This window comes from Cynoglossus semilaevis, chromosome Z (assembly GCF_000523025.1).
Source record: "Cynoglossus semilaevis isolate Cse_v1.0 chromosome Z, Cse_v1.0, whole genome shotgun sequence".
Taxonomy (NCBI): Eukaryota; Metazoa; Chordata; class Actinopteri; order Pleuronectiformes; family Cynoglossidae; genus Cynoglossus; species Cynoglossus semilaevis.
This window is the reverse complement of record NC_024328.1, coordinates 2,648,126-2,667,882: the sequence shown is the minus strand read 5'-3', so window position 1 is coordinate 2,667,882 and position 19,757 is coordinate 2,648,126. Positions and strand designations below refer to the sequence as shown.

At 40.9% G+C, this 19,757-nt stretch overlaps 2 protein-coding genes across 2 annotated transcripts in view; both read right to left on the bottom strand.

The window, feature by feature from the left end:
* The window catches only part of LOC103397416 (serine/threonine-protein phosphatase 2B catalytic subunit gamma isoform), a 25,455-nt gene extending 17,870 nt beyond the window's left edge, over window positions 1–7,585 (bottom strand). Inside the window, 1 exon segment of the mRNA XM_074559978.1 lies at window positions 5,511–7,585. Coding sequence (XP_074416079.1) covers window positions 5,511–5,571 — 61 coding nt within the window. The 5' untranslated portion in view covers window positions 5,572–7,585.
* Window positions 7,586–8,367: 782 nt separating this feature from the next.
* Window positions 8,368–19,757, bottom strand: part of vps37ba (VPS37B subunit of ESCRT-I a) — a 15,479-nt gene continuing 4,089 nt past the window's right edge. Inside the window, exons 2-4 of the mRNA XM_008335671.3 lie at window positions 16,126–16,297; window positions 12,442–12,524; window positions 8,368–11,261 (exon numbers count right to left, since the gene is read on the bottom strand). Of these exons, the coding sequence (XP_008333893.1) occupies window positions 10,770–11,261; window positions 12,442–12,524; window positions 16,126–16,297 (747 nt within the window). The 3' untranslated portion in view covers window positions 8,368–10,769. The remainder of the gene's footprint in view (window positions 11,262–12,441; window positions 12,525–16,125; window positions 16,298–19,757) is intronic.

Genomic DNA, 19,757 nt, shown 5'->3' with positions numbered 1-19,757 from the left:
CACCCACCCACTAATCTTCTCAACAACTACCTACACAAGCCTTCTACCATTAAAAGGGCAGTACTCTCAGAGTGCAGACATGAAAGTCTCACAAGTACCGTCCAGTGTGTAAAAAGCAAAATTTCAAAATGTGTTACTATTCGTTTACCATGTTAAGTAAATGTAAATCAGTTTTACAAATGGCTAAATTAACAGAATTAGGCTTTATTCTGTTTACTCCTGGACAGTTTTAGTTATGTGGCTTTTTTTGGGACCAGTACTGTATGTTTGCGTGAATACCTGTGTTAACAATTTTGCACAAGTCTTCCACCTTTTCTACAACTGTCACCAGACAGTTCTGAATCTGTTTGTCAAAGACTGTTTGTCTTTGTCTAAAGCACATAAATATAACTAAACTATGTAGAAATAATGAACTTCAACAAGATAATTTGACAATTCTGCTATAAAATCAGTGGCTCAAAACAACAACTCTTGATTGTTGATTATTTTCCAATAGTAGTTCTTAACTTTAAAAATATAATTTTCCAAACCCATGTCCAACACATGTCCACCTCTATTCACTGACAGAGGTGGTCAGAATTTATATTATGCATATTGTAACTCCTGGTGGACTCAAAGTTAGCATGGTTCTCCAGCAATCCTGAGGCATACTGCTCAAATTAAACATTTTAGTTCAAACAGATGATAACATTTTGGATAACACCAGTAAAACACAACATTTCCTGGGATTGTGAGGTAAGAAGGATTACAGCTGGAATGCCTTATAATGTGTTAGGCACATTTTATACAGTTTGGACCAGAAAAAGCAGAAACAGCTCTTAACACATTAGTAATTTGTAACATTGTTTTGACAGTTTCTCCCTGTGTTTATGTTGTCAATCGGATCTATTCCATAGTCGATGCACAGGGCACACTGTATCATAAATGCCTACAGTATATCGGCACAGTAAGATCTGCAGCACTTGTGTGTGTGTGTGTGTGTGTGTGATAATGCTTAGGTGACGTTGAAAAAGAGGGTGAGGGGTGGGAGGCACATCAAGAATATTTTCACACACACACAGAGCCAATCAAAGTGCAGCATGAAAAAGCGTTAATGAGTTTTTAGTGTGGGCGTTGAGTTCGCCAATCAGGAATGCAGCATCTGAGCACAGAGGTAGCCTAATGTACTGTATCTGTATCAGGACTCACACAGATCTGCAAAGTATGAATACATTAGCCTGTCACATGAAGACATATTTTCAAACATTGATTTCAAACATTAATTCAGCAGCTAAACGTGGCTCTGCAAGTATCCCAGAGTAGGTTACTCAAAGTAGCAGATGGGGGTAAACAAGGTTAGTTGGACCACAGACTATACTCTGGACTATAACAAAAAGACAAGTGTACTTCCGCCTTGACTCTCCTGTGCCGAGAATAAGCCGTCATGTGTTGACCAGTGTGGTATAAATAAACAGTAAATGCTGCCACACCTATGAGGTACAGCTCTGTGCTCTGTGGTACCAGCTTTAAGAACAGATTAGGTAAAGCCTATATTAGGATGGCTGGTTTAAGTTAAAGCATGACACGTTTAGAGAAATGGTCCTATATGGATAAACAGACTGCAAAAATATGATGATACACAAAAAATATAAACTGTAAAACTAAACCCAGCTTTAATATTGCAGGCTAGATTTGTAACGTAGAAACTTTAAATATAGGTTAGAATTTAGGTGTTAAAGGGTTAAATTCTCACTTGCATACGCTAGATATCTGAGGTAGTTTCCCTGCCCTTTGCAGGCAAGCCAAACCGACCTACTGTACATACATTGATTTTTTTAAACCGGAGGACATTTTGGTTATACAAAACATAAACATTACCATGACAATAACACTGACTCAGCGAGGCCTTAACAATAGACTAAATAAAAAAGGTGGGCTGAAATTCAGATAATTAACCAATATTCTATTAAGCAGTTAACATATAATTAATACTACTTACTTAATAGTTAATATTCTCAGTGGGAATTTATAACACAAGGGTTCTTCCAATTTACACACAGTTAACAAGTGAATATGTCAAATTAGGCTGTGGATAAGTGGTGTGAAACTGTGTGATTTTTAAAAGAAACAACTTTTTTTTTTCATTACATGAATACAGGGTACGGCAACTTCTGGTTGAACTGGTAAGAAATAATGAACTAAACATTTTAGACAACTTTTTAGAATACTTACTGATGGATAGCCTGCTTGCTTTAATGGGTCATACCACTGGTTTAATGTTCAATTTAAGGTTGAGTAGTGTTTCTATAGAGTTCCTAGTATGTGGATTTTCACCAGGTATTTAGGTTTCCTCAGTCATTCAAAAAACATTCTTGATTAGGTTAAGAGATCCCTTAAAACTGACCATTGATTAATGTGTGAATGTTTATTTCTGTGTGTGGCCTTTTGATGGTCTGGTGAACTGTCCAAGGTGTGTATTTTTGACTGATGGTCCCAGACGCCTGTAAGTCGTGAACCCCCAGTAGTCAATTATTTGATTTTCAAAGACTCAGCGGTGCCCATAATCAGAAACACTCAATTCAAACAGACTTTAATAGAGACGGAAATGAATGATGTAGACAAAATGAAGCAAGACGCCCTTTTTCAGCACATAATCCAGAGATGAAAAGAGAAACATGTTGGTATGAATGATAATCTGCCACAGGCCCGGCTGAGTCTTCTCCTTATTAGACAGACATTAGCCTGGCCCTCATTAGCATCAATGTTTAATGGAGTCTTCAAAACCACTGACAGAGTGGGCTGGGACGCTCTGCATCAACACCTACACCGTCTGGCATGACAACAAACAAGTAGAGACACAGAGACACTACTATCTGCCCTGTTGCCCCAATGGGGATAAGGTTTTGCACAGTGATATGAGCCAACGTCTAGAATATGTTCACCATTGTTTCTAAATCAACACAATGGGGCAGGATCGAATTACAAAGATGCGGCTGGGTAGAGATGAATGGACCAGACCCAGGCTGGATGAATCATGAAGTCCACTTCAGATTGCTCTAATTATCAGTGAATGTATTAACCTCCTTGAGAGCTCAACAGCCAAGCTCTGGGTTTTCTAAATGTAGGATGTCCTAACATTTTTGAAGAGGGTCCTTTGAATTGTAATACAAAGAATGGGGCGATTTTTACAAAGTACTGTCAAACCTCTTGTGCGTTTGAATGGGATAATACAAGAACTTGTCAGAATGATGTTAGTTTTCCCATATGGTAAAGTATAAATAAATGTTAAACCAGTAATTGCTAAGGGCTGAACCTAGCAGAACAAAGTTAGCCAAAGTAGCTACAAATGGGCTAAAAGATGAGTAGTATTTTAGTAAGGAAAAGCAAAAACTTCATAGTCCTACACACAAACTGTGCATATGTTTGTTGTCTGTTATGGCTACTTCCAAGGAACTTTCTGATTGAACTGCTAATGCATGAGGATGCCTGTCATATTTAAAACATTTAATTGTGAGGTAATGTGAATAGAAATATTGTAATTAACATCATCAACATCACCATATTAGCTTAGCACCAAGCCAATGTGCAAAATCTTATGTGCAGCTAATGGTGTACTAGTGAAAGAACAGCCATTGTTAACAGGAACCAATATGATCTTCTTCGGAAGTTTTTTCTGAAAAGAAGCCCAAGGCCTTGAAAAACTGGTTTCAGGCTTTTTGTGTGCTGTCTCTATCTCAATCTCTTTAACGTTTCATTCTGTATTCTTCCTTGTCATGTCCTTATTCTCTCACTCTCCTTAACCATGTGGCTGAGCCATGTTGGGGACCATCACTGGGGAGATTCTTTCCACAATTAACTTAGTCCCCTCTCTACTGGCTCACACTAGAGCATTCCTGTCCCCTGGCAGGACATTCTCACAGTGCCCTTGCAGACAGACAGCAATGTGGGATGGTTCACATTAAGTATCAGTGAAGATGGCAGAGGTGGAGTGAGTGTTTTCTCTCACTGTCTCTTGGGAGTCTAACATCAGACTGAGCCCTACCATTCCTGTCATGTCCTGTCCAAGTCTACGACCAGCAGCACAAATGGAGGCGTGTGTCTGCTGAGCCACAAGCTCAGTGTACAGGAATCCATCATGTTCAGCTCTGTTGGTAACCTGAGCAGACCTTGAGGATACTCGTGAGCCAGCAACTGCCTCATGAATTCAGACTTCATCAATCCCAAATGTCAAAGAGATTGAGGACCAATGTAGGTTGACTTTTGGCCTTTGATTCTCAGCAGCACGCTGCTGGTGGTAGCGGAGCGTGTGTTGCATATTATAGCAGTAGATGTGGGTAAAAAGACCTCTGTGAAATTTACTAAGTCAGTAAAAGTCACAACCACATCCAGAGCATCCTCTGATGAAAGGGAATTTCCTCTGCAACTAAATAAGGAGCAGACAACGTACATTGGATGCTTACCCAGGGAAAAATAAATGACTAATTCCTACTACATTATATCATAGTTTAGAGACAAATCAATGTTAAATCAAATCAGTCACTTAGGCTGTATGTTAGATAACCAAACAGCAATGTGAATTCACTAAATTACTACAGGACCATTGTTTTCTATGGTCCTGTTCAGGTGAAGAAGCACAGGTGAAGAAGCACAGCTCTACCCACAGACCCATAACATATTGATGAAACTTGTCATGCTTTGTGTCAATACACTATCAAGAAAATTAACTGCCTCCACTGTGAGCTGTAGATTTGGTGTGAGGTGTGCTTCCGTGTGCTTCCGTGTGCTTCTGTGTGCTTGTTTCATCAGTAACTAAAGACAAATTCCCCTTTAAATCATCAGTAAACTTTTCCTGACAACCCTGTTGTCTTGGTGTCTAGTCCCTGCTTTATCAGCACCACATTTAGCAAGTTTTGTCAATTATAATAGCATTTCTGAAGAAAAAGTGAAGAAAGTGAGTAGAGTAAGAAGAAAGAAGGCAAAAATGTGCGGATACAGTATATGATTTCCATCATACTCTAAAGATTACACCAATGGCTCAGCTTCTATTGCACTTTTCACTACTGTGCAACACAGTAGATTTGTCCAGTTCTCTGTTCACTTGAGTGTACTAGGTGTGAGCTAGGTACACACCCAAACATGTCTCATCCAATGAGGTAATATTTAAAAGAGTATTGGATTTATTTATTTATTTGAAAAGAACAGCAATCCTGTTTTTTAGCAAGCATAACTAAAATAACCTTGGCATTCTTGTGCACATTTCCTCATCAAAGCTGAAATGTTCTACCCAGTTTACTGGAACACACCTAAAAAGCCTTAAGTCTTACAGAAAGTTAGCAAGGGCTTGTGTATGTAGGAAGTAAATTAATATTTCTTTCTTTTTTAGGTACTAATCTGGAAAAAAAACCGAAATCTATTTGATGTACCAGATCTTGGCCTCAAATCGTGTGTTTGACAACTTTAAGAGCTACAGGTTGGCTTTTTTCCACACTGTCTTAACACATCCAAGTGAATCGTGAATGTATGTTACTCACCTTTAATTAGCCGTTCTGTGGTGGGCTGCTTCTCTTGCTTGTCTTTGTCCTTTCCTGACATCTTTCTCGTTATTCCTCCGGAGACTAAAAACCAACTGTTAAAATCTCATTCACTTGATCCAGCTTTTGCCTGAACAGCAGCTAACACCTGAGAGCGACCGCCAGCCCTGCCCTGGCTCCCTGATGTTTGTATTTGAAGGAGGCACGACTTCCACTGACAACGTCTGATTTTATCTTATCCCCCCCTCCAACCCAGGTGAATCCACAAACTCCAAGATAAGATTCTGAGGACCCAGTAAAGGTCTTGTTGTTGCATTAATAGGCTGATTAACTAAAGCTATTTTACAGCACCATTGAGGCGAGCAAACATCTAAACACAGAGAGAAATTGTTGACACTTTTGTGAAAATAAATAAATAAATAAAAAACCCAAAGCGAAGCGTTTGCTGAGCGCTTAGTTGCCAACTAGAGCGAATAATGCCTGGATGTTAACTGCTCTTAGCAACTAATCCGATTTACTTGCTTTTCAGCTAGTTAGCCAGCTAATATCCTCAAAAAGACCTAAATACTGAGGTTTCATGTTCAATAATACAACAGATAAAACTCAAAAAACAAAAACAAAAACAAAATAATAATGCGAACGAAGGAGAAAAGGCAAAGCTTGTGGCTGCCCAAAACGTTAAAAAACGCCCCCCAAAAAACTAAAAAGAAGAAAGATTTCGTTTCAAGATGCAGAGCGCTTCTACCTGGGATTATAAACTCTAATCTGACAGGGAGTGAGTGAGGAGCAGCTGTGGGTTTTCAACAACATGGTGGAGCTGATGTGACGTAACTATGGAAACGTAACACGTGGGTAAGGGGTGTGTTCATGGACACGAGTGGATTCACGGTGAAAGCCTGTCCTCTTATGGTAAAAATTGGGTATTGTTATTTGAGTTGACCGATTAACTACTGGTTGCACTTACCAGACAGGGAGAAACTAGCAAATTGGGAACAAAGGTTAGCTAAAACGAAAATAAAAGTTCCTCCAAAATAACTAAATGTTAGCAAGGGGGATTTGTCAAAGTAAACAGATTTAGCTAAATAATCGGTAAAAATGTCTAGAAATTTGACTTAAAAAGTATAACTTGGTGTGCATTAGGTGAGTGCTAAAGACTGCTAGGACAATAGCTTAATAACTGCACTGACGATTTTAATAGTAAGAGATTGACTTAGGGCGGGCATACACTGTACGATTTTAGCCCGTTTTTGACCCGTTTTTTGAGACGCACGACCTGGCGACACCCGGCCCGATTTCCCGTTTCGTCGGGCGTCTTTTTCCGTACAGTGTACAGGGGGTAACGAGGGCCGATTATCTGTTCCCAAACCACCGTCGGACGATCGGCAGATTTCTGACATGTCAGAAATTTTGGTCGGCCGACAAATTCTTTCGCACAGTGGTAGCAGAGCCCCGAGCCGACCGAAGCATTTCTCCTTCAGTGCGCCTGCGCAAAGTGATAGTAACCATGGCGAGGCGTCGGTGGCATGAAGATATGGAGGCGAGATTGATAGAGCTGTTGCACTGTCCACAATAAACAATAAATAATAAATAAACAATAAACGTACTGTCCACATTTATTGAGCCATCTCCGACTCCAGATGCGCCGGCGCCTCTTCTTTTTTGAATTGTCAACGCACAGTATCGCAGCAATCATAATGGTAGCCTTTTTCTTCCAGCGTCGGAGCTTTCAAATAAATCTTGATTGACAGCTGTCAATAGACAGGACAGTCAGCAGGGGCCGACGGGCCGTTTTCACCCGCACAGTGTGAGCTCTCTGGTCATGTTCGATGATCGGACCGTACAGTGTGAAGACATAAATCGTGAGTTTTGTCCGTACATCACTCGTACAGTGTGTGATGGTATCAACCACCACATTTTCAAAAATCGTAGTGTATGCCCGCCCTTACACACAGAACTCAATCACAAGGATGTTGCTAAAACTTTCTACAGCCAAAATAATACAGTGAGTATAAAAAAAGAGACAGTCAAAAAATGTAAAAGCCCAGTGCAATGGAATAAAAAGTAGTTACCCAAGAGTCAACACTAAGGGGCTGACTTGTAAAAAAGTGTACATAAACACAACCTATCCTTTTGAGAGACTCTGACTCTAAGACAAGACAGTGAGTCAGATGTTACATGATGTAACACGAAACCACAAACAAGTAGATACAAAACGTTAAGATTTATTGGACTTGAAAATAGCATTAAATTCCACTTAAACATTCAATATAAGTAAATATACCTACAACGTTACAATGAAGATGTCACCAACCACATATAAAACCATGGACACAGTGGATCAGTTCATATATATGTATGCATGTATATCCGCGCGCACACACAAACACACACACACACACATATACATATATATATATATATATAAAAGCAGCTCAACAGCTAAAACATAACAACACCGAAGAGGGATCTTCAGTCATAACATAAAGAACAAAGTTCATGCACACAAGAATTCTGTTAGTTGTTTAAATCGCTGTTCGTTTAGAGAAGGTGGAGTAGCCCCTACTCCAGAGCCTTCAGCCCATTCTTTGCCTTGAAGAAAAATGATCAAGATATGACCCAGGGTGTTTCAGAGCCCTGTTGTGATATTTTTTAGGCATGTTAAAGAAATAAAAAAAGGACCAGGCAAATATCTCAGAATTCCCCTTGGCCACACCACGGAGGAAGAATGGAAAGAAGCATTAGCACCACAAGGTAGACAGCCTGAGGGTGTCTTGTCTTCCTGGCACATGCACAGTTCTTCAATCCAGTATAACCTTCTGCTTCCACTGTGAAAGCAAATAATCTGACAGACCAACAGTCAGACACTGCCTTTTTTATTTCTACTGTCTGTTTAACATGAACATTAAATGGCAGCAGAACAACAAAAAATGTCTGGCCTTTCTTTTCAATTGAAGGAGGGATAGTTGGGAACTAAACAGCAGGACTCCACTAACGTTATTTCAAATGTAGGCACTCGTGGCTTTTGAACAGTGCAGAGTGATTGAAGTTGACAGAGAAAAAATGAGTGGTTTTTTTTTCTTAGTTTAAACAAACAGATTTGACAGACATCCACAGAAATTTTACCTGTTCCCTTAAAAAATGACTTGCATGGTTATAAAGTGGTTAGCTCAATATCACAAAAAGACATGTTAAAAAGAAATTGAAAGAAGCCATATGGATGCAAAAATTAGACTAAGGAAGTTGACACTTAATAGTGTTTCCAAAGCTTTATACGGATATGAAACACAAATGAGCAACTCATGGTCTCAAAACCTTCAGAACTCTATCTACAGCATCTGATAACCATGTTTGGTTATTATGATTTACCAATCTCAAGGCCCGTAGATTAGTCTTTTGTGTCCAATTGGCAACTTCAGTTTCTAATACAAGATCACAATTGGGAACAATGGCAGAGATTTTTCTATTAATGAAGCATCAACAACATAGTTTTGAAAAGTCCAGTCTTTGGTGCCTGATGTTGTAGAAAACGAAAAGAATCACAAAAGTAAAAACCACATACTTGTTTGGCTGACAAAAAACAAAAGGTCTAATTAACTAGATGCAGCTGCTGACCATAAGGAGAAATATTTTGTCCTATTAGTGTCTTTTAGCATTTCTGGTATATGTGTATGAAATAATAATAATAAAAAAAGAGTGAACAACATTGTGTACCCCATTACACAGGCAACACTTAGACGCTGTAAATTCTAGGTTGTGTTTCAGGCGTTCCTACTTTCAGCACAGGAGCAACTGTCTGGTTAAGCAGTGTGCTTTGCTGAATGCACTGCACCCGTGGTGGTAGCAAAAACTCTTTTTTGAAAAACATGTTTTAAGTAATGTAGAGGGCTGCAGTTTACTACTGTTCAAAATATTAAAGTAAGTAAACCATTATGCAAGAATGAAAAAAACTGACATATTTTGTCTGACCAATAGCACTTATTAGTTAGTTTTCTTGCTAACTGCAAAAGGACAACAAAAATCAGTGCCTTTATTGATTGTAATGGAGGGATACTGTTGCTAAGCTGCACTAACAGCACCCTCTGCAGAATAAACCCAGACTCAACAACTTTAGACCTCCTGATGCTTCTTAAAAACTTTTTAAACTCAAACTTTAACTTTAACCCCTAATTCTTCTCAAATGACAAAAAGTGACAGTCCTGTTCGGCATTATTTCCAATTGCATCAGAATACGAACATGAACAATAGACATAGTTTTAAACAAAGGAGTGTTTCAGAACAGAACAAACAATACACACCTATCATGTGAAGTATGGCTATACACAGAACCTTCATTTCACACTCCCAAGTCTTTGTGATTTGTGTGTTTCAGCCTCTTACTCTTGCCTCTGACTCTGTTTGACCACTGCCCCTGAGATGGACCAACTGTATTCACACCAGGCGGATCTTAAGATCCTTAGATTTAATGAATATAGATGCATCAAGCATTCAAAGCCCTTCATTACACAGTCTATGCTGCTATTATTAACACGACTCCATTAGTACTTAAATCTAAAAGATTCTGTACTTCAAATATCTCTATGTACCTTGTGAATATTTATATATTAGAATAAAAGAAAGTAAAATAAAATCACAGCATGGATGCAGTCTGCCTGAATATACTCCTGAGGATATTTTCATTAGAACTGCACAGTAATTAGGGTCTCTCTTTGCTTGCATATACATTATCAGTTAAATTATTATGCTGCAGATAGAGCGGACATTTACACCCTCTTTTTTTGGAGTGACTTTAGTGATACCCAGAAAGCCTGAGGAGCATGTTTGAAGAAAGCGAAGAGACTGAGATGTAATTGGTCTGCAGAGCTGAGGGCAACAGCCTGGAGGCACAAGGTGCTGATAAATGACAAGTCCCAGTTCAGTGACCCATAAAGAGACACTTGTTTTACTGTAGCCTGTGGTGGGGGCCCTTCCCTGAAAGGGACAGTCAAATCTGATCTCTTCAAATCTTTTTTTTTTTTTCTTCCTTTTTTTGTTAGATGGGAGTGTTGAAGGGAGTGAGCACAAATCTGCAGCGATTATTGGAGATCCGCTTCAGCTGATCTTGACTCGACCAGCCAGTCCCAGGTCTTCCCTCTTCTGTTGTGATTAGTCATAATCCTAAGAAGGCAAAGGCCTGACGGAAACTCAGTTGTTGTCAAAAGAGTCCAAGTGGTAAAAAGTCTACCACATGCAGTGCGTCCTGTGAGTGAAAACTGCTTTGTTTTATTGCAGTATGAAGCCAGGCTGTGGGGCAATGCGTGCTGGGGGCCTCTGTGGAACAGAAGGGGGATACTGGGGCAGGAAATGGCTGGGATAACCAGAGGAGACACCAGGGAAGGGCTGGCCTGTTCTGGGTGGAATGGGTGGATAAGGTGATACTGTATAGAAGACAGATGACTGAGAGGCAGTGGTGGAGGATGGGTTTGAATTTAGAATCGGGGCTGGCTGGGATGGAGGAGGTGGTGGTTTTCTTCTGGGCTGGGGAACAGGAGAGGAACCGTTGATAGAGTTGTTCAGGAGGGAGGCTGATGCGGACACGTCCTGCGATCGGGAAGTGGGGGCAGACACCTGGGGCATTGTCTGGCCCTTCAGCACCACCTCCTGAAGTTTTTCAATTTTCACTCTTCTCAAGTGAGCCAGTTTTCTTTGACTCTGATAGGCGTCGATGAAGGCCTCCAGTGTCATGTCCCCATCCAGGAATGAATCAGCCATATTCTGTTGACAGATAAAAGAGTGAAAAGTTTCAGATGTTAATACCATCCAAGGAAATTAAGATGAACCCAAGCACTGAATTTTATTAACCTCAGAGGGGGTAAATATTTTAAGTATTACTTAAACTGTTACCAAACTGATTTTGTTTTATTTAGACCTAATTTAATTCTAGTTTCATTGTTTTCACAAAAAACAATCCTCTAATAATTTATGTTACCAAAAGTTCCCATAGTGATGCCAATTCACATATTCTGGCAGCACTTTTTATTCTTCAAAGTCTACATGTTAGTGGTGTGCGATACTGCATTGTACTGGGCCAGTATCGCAGACACTAATACTGATCCGATACTTTTCAATAAATAAGGTGGATGCGTCATTGAATTGCTAAATCTCAATTAATTTTCATGACCTTTCATGACCTCATGAAGTGATTTTTGTGATGTTTCCTTTTTTATTATAAAATAGTTGAAGGTTACCACTGAGGTGCTCTGAGCATGACACCGTCCCCCCACACTGCTCCCTGGGCGTCAAATCTGCCCCCTGTTCACTTTGGTGATGGGTTAAAAGCAGAGGTCACATTTGGTTGTGTGCTGTGTCACAATGACAAGGAGTTTACTTTCTTTCTCTTCTCTCCATTTTTGGAGCTCCATGTTTTCTTTTGGATGGTTTTTTATATGTTTATATAAATTGGTAGTGTTTCCACTGTACCTGACTAGCATTTTACAAATCCCACATTTAGCTGTTGTCTCGTTTTCGGCCACACGGCGCTCCTCTTCCTCTCTGCCATTCTTCTATTATATTTTCTCTGTGCGTGTGCTGACGAACCTGAGCCAGCAACTTGCTTGTTTGTTTGTTTGTGCGTCTAAGTCACGTCACGTGACTCCCTCCTAAGATTTCAGTTATGCTCACTATTATTCTCCTTATCATCTTTGTCAAAGCATGTAATACATAATTAAAAACAAACAACAATTCACAAACAAAAAATTCACAATTCATACTTGATACTCTTGAAAGATTTATAGTGTGGTTGGCTGAGTGGACAGGTAGCCTCTACATCCGTCTGTCTCTCCTGCTGCTCACAGGCTTCAAAGAAAGACTAATATAAATGCTGTAGTAGTGAAATACCGAGGCCATACAGCATACATAGTTTCCATACAGCTGGTTTCACTGGAGAAAATCTTACCTCTGTCTCCTCCTCTATCTTAGCTCCTTCAGTCTGCAGCAGGGCCAGTAGTGTGTCCAGAGAGGTGTTTCCTGACGTGTGATCTGTTCAAAGAGACAAGAAAAACATAAAATTATGACTAAAAAATGAAATATATTTTCATGCTCCTTAATATATACATTTATGTTACTGCACTCACAACAGTGTGGTAGGTGAGTTCAAGTCAACAAAGTACAGTTCTATTTTAATGCCAACTTAATGCCCAGTGTCCAGGAAAAAAGACTTGGTGTCACTGACACAAAAGGTCATGACCTGGCAGTCATCTCCTCCACAATTCACACCACATAACAGAACATCTCTGGTTACACATTATTGTGATTTCATTTTGATGACTCTCTGCTATACACACTAACCCAGTCTACACGTTCCAAACAAGACAACTAAACAGTTGACCTGAGTTTATCATTGGTCAACAATGTCACAAATTAAGGTTAGTAGGGAATGTCCTAACAGTGTACAAATTACAGTATAACAGTATAGATTATATCTAAACTATAGAATCTGGCCTTACATGAAGCTAATTTGGCCAACATCATTTAAGGATGTTTTTGTTAAGATACATTTTTTCGATACTTCATAAGGTTCTAGTTCTGAAAAAGTTATATGATGTACTGTGCCAGGAATGAGAAGCGATGGAGCAGTAAAGTATTTTACTACCAAAACAATTATTAGTCATGATCATAAGGGAATCCATTGTGTCTTCAATAACATACATTTCCAATGATGTAACTGTGTCTGTCAACACTACATTCTTAGTCACAGGTTGGACTGTGGTCACTGCCGAGACAGCTGATGTCACTAACTGCCCTCTGTGGATTTTATCTGGGTAAAGAACACTCATTGGGCCCAAGAAGTGATGTGATGAGAGTGTAAAAAGGCCAACAGCATAATACAAGAACTAAGAACAATAAATTATGTTACTACAGATGCACTAAACAACCAGCAAGTATCAGTGATACAAACACTGTCCTTTAACCCTCTGTTACATCAAGTACAAGTTGTGTTTCCTCAACATTAAAAATGTTGGGAACTTTACACGCCCGACTGCAATTAATACCAGTGATAACACCAACTAAGTATTCAGGTAGCGATGCTAGAGTTTCACACACTTTTATAACCCTGGTGCAACACTTCCAGCTCATTCTGGTTTTCTCTTACAGTAGAAAAGGAGTGTATTTTGAAATCTAATCTCTGATTTAAGGACACCAGTTCTTCAACATACCAAAGTCACTTAATAAAGGGCCCAAACGTCAAGTTTTTGGAGAATAGGCTTAAGAAGACACTTGTGCCCATTATGGGTTATCAGCTCTAGTGGTTCCTAAAGGAGGCGGCAGTGCAATTGATTCTTTAGGAGTCAGATCTGGTTTACTTATTTATATGTACAATGTCTTTTGGAGAGATTGTAATTCTGTGGCCAACTTGTGTGCAAACTACAGCCATCATTAACCAGTCAAACAGTACCACTCAGCTACAGGGACTGATTACAGCTTGCCCAGCAGTGTCTCTATGTGTGTCTCAAAGGTGTTTAACTAAACACATTACTTCAATACAAGATCAACATTTTGATAGTAGGGTAGTTCAGGTGCGTTGAAAGGTTGTTTTTTGCCCAACTCACACACTCACACTGGAACTGTTTTTAACCTAATCTGTACTTTCAAGTGTGATCACATTTAGTCAATTTGGCATCACCTTGTATTAAAAGAGAGACAATTACTGCTAATCTGACGTATGCAGGAAACATTTAATGTTGTATTTATTCAAGTTGTATCTAGCAGGGATTGCTTGAGCCTATACCCAGGATCAGTATAAGTCCAATATTGGATGTCAGACATGAAAAAGTGGTATCAGGCTATACCTAATAGCTGGCAAACTCGCAGACTTCATGTGAAGCATTATTATTCCTTCTCTCTCTCCTCCACCACCCACAACTAAGTATGTGCACACAAGGTGGGGGGAGGGAAACACCGGATAACCTACATTTGATGAAAGCCACTGATTGTTGAACAGAAACAACAGCAGACTGCTGCATCATCTTCACAGAATTTAAAAATAGAGACTCTGAATCTCACCATTCCACTTCTAACCGCAAAGAGTATCCTGAATGACTCAAATGAGAAGGAAACAGGCTACTGACTGTGTGTGTGTGCGCACGTGCACAGTATGGTACAGTGTGGTAGAATGAGTATTTATCTCCAGACTAACTTAATTTTATTTTCTGATTACCACTTTTACAATTTATTAAACTTTAATGTCTGACATGCAAGAGTTAAACACCTTCGACACAACATGCCCCACATGGCAAAGGAAATAGATATACATGATTGCTCACTACCTGCTGTGTTTTTACAAAAACCTAGGTTGACGTTGTGCAAAGGTGTTGACTTACATACATACAGACTTGATGTTATGGTTAATGTAGATATTTTAAGAAAATTAGCTTCATGACTGCTGATTTATTACCCTGGTTGTTTTTATTCCTTTGTGTTATTTGTGTTAGTCATACAACTATAGATGGTAAAAATGGCTTCACACCTTCTGACACTTCATGTCATGGCAGCTTTTTAAAGTTTCTTAGTTTATTTTTCATTATAAATTTAGTACCATGCTAAAACTGTCTGTGTGAGAACAGTGATTATATAACATTATCTGTGGGAGTGCACTTCACTTCAACAATAATTACTGATGTGTCAGTGACGTCTGCATCCGTTTGTGTTTTTCCACTTTGTTTGTTCTCCTTCTCTGTTAACACATGCTGCAGGGACCTGTTTCACCAGTTCCCCCATTTTCCACTTACTGTAAAACCATGTTACCGGACGCCCTGCTGCTGTCATCAATGATCTGCTGCAGCAGGACTTATAGGCTCTGAACTCTTTTCAGGTTTATAAAGTTCAAGATTTGATTTACATCTACAATCTTTATACCTGTGGGATACAGAGCTGTAATATCCCTCTGTGACACACCTTCACTCAATTTCCTACTGTGAAGTAGAAACAAAGTGACGAAACTTGAGTGTGTTGACGCAGTGGTTACCAAGCAACGAGCTGCTTCAAAATAGCCTGTCAGCCATTCGCTACGCAGCAGAACTGATAAAACCTGAACTTTTTAAAGGTTCTCTTTTAGTAGCTCAATAGTCACACTCTTTTGCACCTCTGTTGTTTGTGCATTTTGGCATTAACAAATGACAATTCATACACTTAATAATTGTTATAAAATCATTATAAAAACCTTGTATGTAAAATAAAAATGGACTTCAGCCTGTCTTTAAAATCAATTTACAGCCTTTGGAAAATTAGGCTCATGGTGGAAGACTTTGGCCGATTACAGGACACTTGGAAGAAGGTCAATGCTTAAGTGGTTATAATGGTTGTGTAAAATGCCTCTTTTATGAAAATTGCCCCATGAGAAGTTTGTCCTGTGTACACATTATTGCGTGTTACAGTCAGTGCTTTTATGGATTAATGATTGTAATTATGCAAGGGCAGTGAATCATTAAAAATGTAAGCAACTTGAGATAAATTACCAGACTTTAAGTTGCTCTTCAGTATAAGTCCCAAAGCCAACCAAAACAGAAAAAAGTGTGACTTATAGTCTGGAATATACGGTAATCACAAAAGAAATAAAGCCCTGTTGGCTCTGTTGCTGTACCGAAGGAGGATTTACGTAGCTGATAGGACTCAAAGCTCTCCTGAAGACAAGTGTAGCGCTTTGTGAGCTGCTCCTTCTTGTGCTCCAGTTCAGGTTGCAGGTCCAGGTTCTGCTCAGCCAGGGTTCGGTTGTTGGCCAGAGTTTTCTCTTTGCTCTGCTGGACATCCTGCATCTGCAAGAAATATAAAAATAACTTCTGTTTACCAAGTAAACCATAGATTTTATGTGATATTTTATTGCTTTTTGTGTGTTTAACTTTATTAATTACACCTATATGCATTGGCGTATGGGGATTGCATCATTGTTATTACGAGAGACCAAAAGGACAAGTATAATTTTCAGTGTTATAATACATTTTTTTATTAAGTCATACTTGTATGTTACAAATGTGACTGGTATTTCCTTCTACAAAGAATATTACTTACTAAAAGCAAACAAATCGACACTGACGGGGTGTAATTGGAAGTTCAAATTTAAACAATGTAAAAGTAAGAAAATTAGATAGGAACAGTGTATACATTATGGCTGAAATTAGATATTTCACACAACCAACCAACACATTTCAAGTATAAATAGTTTAAAAAAAAGCCAGCAAAAGTGGGGAAATGCTAAAAATATAGTATAACATTATGTCTAATCATAGAATGTTTTGACCAAGGCACTCATCATGTGGTATGACTGCAGACTGCATGGGAAAAACATCATCATCCACTTATGTTACCATAACACTTATAGCCATTATATCCTGTGGTGACCTTACGGCAATACCAGGTGAGCCCATTTGATGTATGCCCAAATACTGTCATCCATAGCTGCAAGCGAATTATACCAAACACAATTGTCTGCAGCTGGGCGGTAATGACCTCCAGTGTTCCACAATCTCTATAAACGACAGAAATAATCAGAAGAATGCAGGTTATGAGCTAGGACCACAGACCTGCAGATCTGGAAATCTGGGCCAGTAAACCACAATTAGACTCAGGTCCTTATAAACTGTATCCACAGGAGGTTTGAAGGGAAACTGTTATTAAAAGAAGAAAACCTGAAAATGTAGGCAAAGGCAACTCAGACTTGATTCTTAATATATGATAGAGGAGCTGGTTAGACCATAAGGTAGTTAATTTAAAGAAGTCTCAATCAATATGATTAAGTCATTAAGTCGTTTTGAAATTGTGTCAAGTGCAAACACAAGACAACAGAGGGATACATTTGTACATGAATAACTTTTTATATTATTTCATAATGTTTAGTTTGATGCGAGGTAAAGACTACATAATGTACACTCTTCTACTGATAGAAATGATAACAAGCAGCTTTGTGTGTTAGCATCAGAGTAAAAAAACTAAAAACTTTTGAGAGGACATAGGGTACTAAGTGTGGATGCCTCAACAATTCAGCTGAATTATTTTGTACTGACTGAAGTGTTGAAACCAGTCTTATCATTTTGTTTTTTGATTTAAAAACTTCCATCCATCCATCCATCTTCAACCGCTTATCCGGGGCCGGGTGGCGGGGGCAACAGTCTGAGCAGGGACACCCAGACTTCCCTCTCCCTCGACCCTTCCTCCAGCTCTTCTGGGGGGACCCCAAGGCGTTCCCAGGCCAGCCGAGCAACGTAGTCGCTCCAGCGTATCCTGGGTCTTCCACTAGGTCTCCTCCCAGAGGGACGGCACCCGAGCACCTCCCGAGGGAGGCGTCCAGGGGCATGCGATGTAAATGCCCAAGCCACCTCAGCTGACTCCTCTCTATGTGGAGGAGCAGCGGCTCTACTTCGAGCTCCTCCCAGGTGACAGAGCTCCTCACCCTATCTCTAAGGGAGCGCTCTGCCACCCTGCGTAGAAAGCTCATTTCGGCCGCTTGTATCTGGGATCCTGTTCTTTCGGTCATGACCCAAAGCTCATGACCATAGGTGAGGGTAGGAACGTAGGTTGACCGGTAAATCGAGAGCTTTACCTTTCAGCTCAGCTACTTCTTCACCACAACGGACCAATACAGCGACCGCTGTAAACAATCCGCCTGTCAATCTTACATTGTCATCCCAGCAGCTTCACACTCGGCTGCGAACTGCCCCAGTGCATGATGCATGTCCTGGCTCAAAGAAGCCAACAAGACAACATCATCTACAAAAAGCAGAGATGAGATCCAGTGGCTCCCGAACTGGACCCCGCCCGACACCTGGCTGCCCCTAGAAATCCTGTCCATAAAGATAATGAACAGAACCAGTGACAAAGGGCAGCCCTGCCGTAGTCCAACATGCACCGGGAACAGGTCCGACTTCCGACTGCCGGCAATGCGAACCAAGCTCCTGCTGCGGTCGTACAGGGACCGGACAGCCCTTAGAAGAGGGCCTCCGATCCCATAGTCACACAAGGGACACTGTCGAAAAGCCTTTTCCAAGTCCACAAAAACACATTTGGACCAGTTGGACAAACTCCCATGAACCCCCAAGCACCCTTGGAGGGTATAGAGCTGGTCCAGCGTTCCATGACCAACAAAACGAAAACCGCATTGTTCCTCTTGGATCCGAGGTTCGACTATCGGCCGGATTCTCCTCTCCAGTACCCTGGAATAGACTTTTCCCGGACTACCCGAGCCGCAGTTCACTTGGCCTGCCTGTACCTGTCAGCTGCCTCAGGAGTCCCCCGAACCAACCAGGCTCAGTAGGACTCCTTCTTCAACTTGATGGCATCCCTTACCTCCAGTGTCCACCACCGGGTTCGGGGGTTGCCGCCACAACAGGCACATGAGACCTTACAGCCGCAGCTTCGGACAGCCGCGTCAACAACTGAAGTAAAGAACATAGTCCACTCAGACTCAATGTCTCCAGCCTCCCTCAGGATCTGTTCAAAGCTCTCCCGGAGGTGGAAGTTGAAGGCCACCCTCATTGGGGATTCATTGGGGACGATCCCAACAGACCCTTATGATACATTTGGGTCTGCCATGTCTATCCAGCTTTGCCCCCGTAAGCGCAGCCAACTCACCACCAGGTGATGATCAGTTGACAACTGAGCCCCACTTTTCACCCGTGTCCGATACATACGGCCGAATGTCAGATGACACGACTACAAAGTCGATCATTGACCTATGGCCTAGGGTGTCCTGGTGCCAAGTGCACTGATGGACACCCTTATGCTTGAACATGGTGTTCGTTATAGACAAACCGTGACTAGCACAGAAGTCCAATAACAAAACACCACTCGGATTCAGATCGGGGAGGCCGTTCCTCCTGATCACGCCCCTCCAGGTGTCACTGTCGTTACCCAAGTGAGCGTTGAAGTTCCCCAACAGGAAGATGGATTCCCTGAGAGGATGTCTGCAAGTGTCTGCAAGAAGGCCGGGTACGCTACACTGTTATTCGGCCCGCAGGCCGAAACAACAGTGAGCCACCTATCTCTGACCCGAAGGGCAGGGAAGCGACCCTCTCGCTCAGTTGGAAAACTCCAACACACAACTGACGAGCTAAGGAGCTATACGCAAGCCTACACCAGCACGCCACCTTTCAGGGCGAGACCCGGCAGAGACCCGGCCACCAGACGCTTGCCTGCGAGCCCCAACCCTGGGCCTGGCTCCAGGGTGGGGCCCTGGTAACGGCAATCTGGACGACATGAGCTTCTTAGTTCTTATTGTTGCCA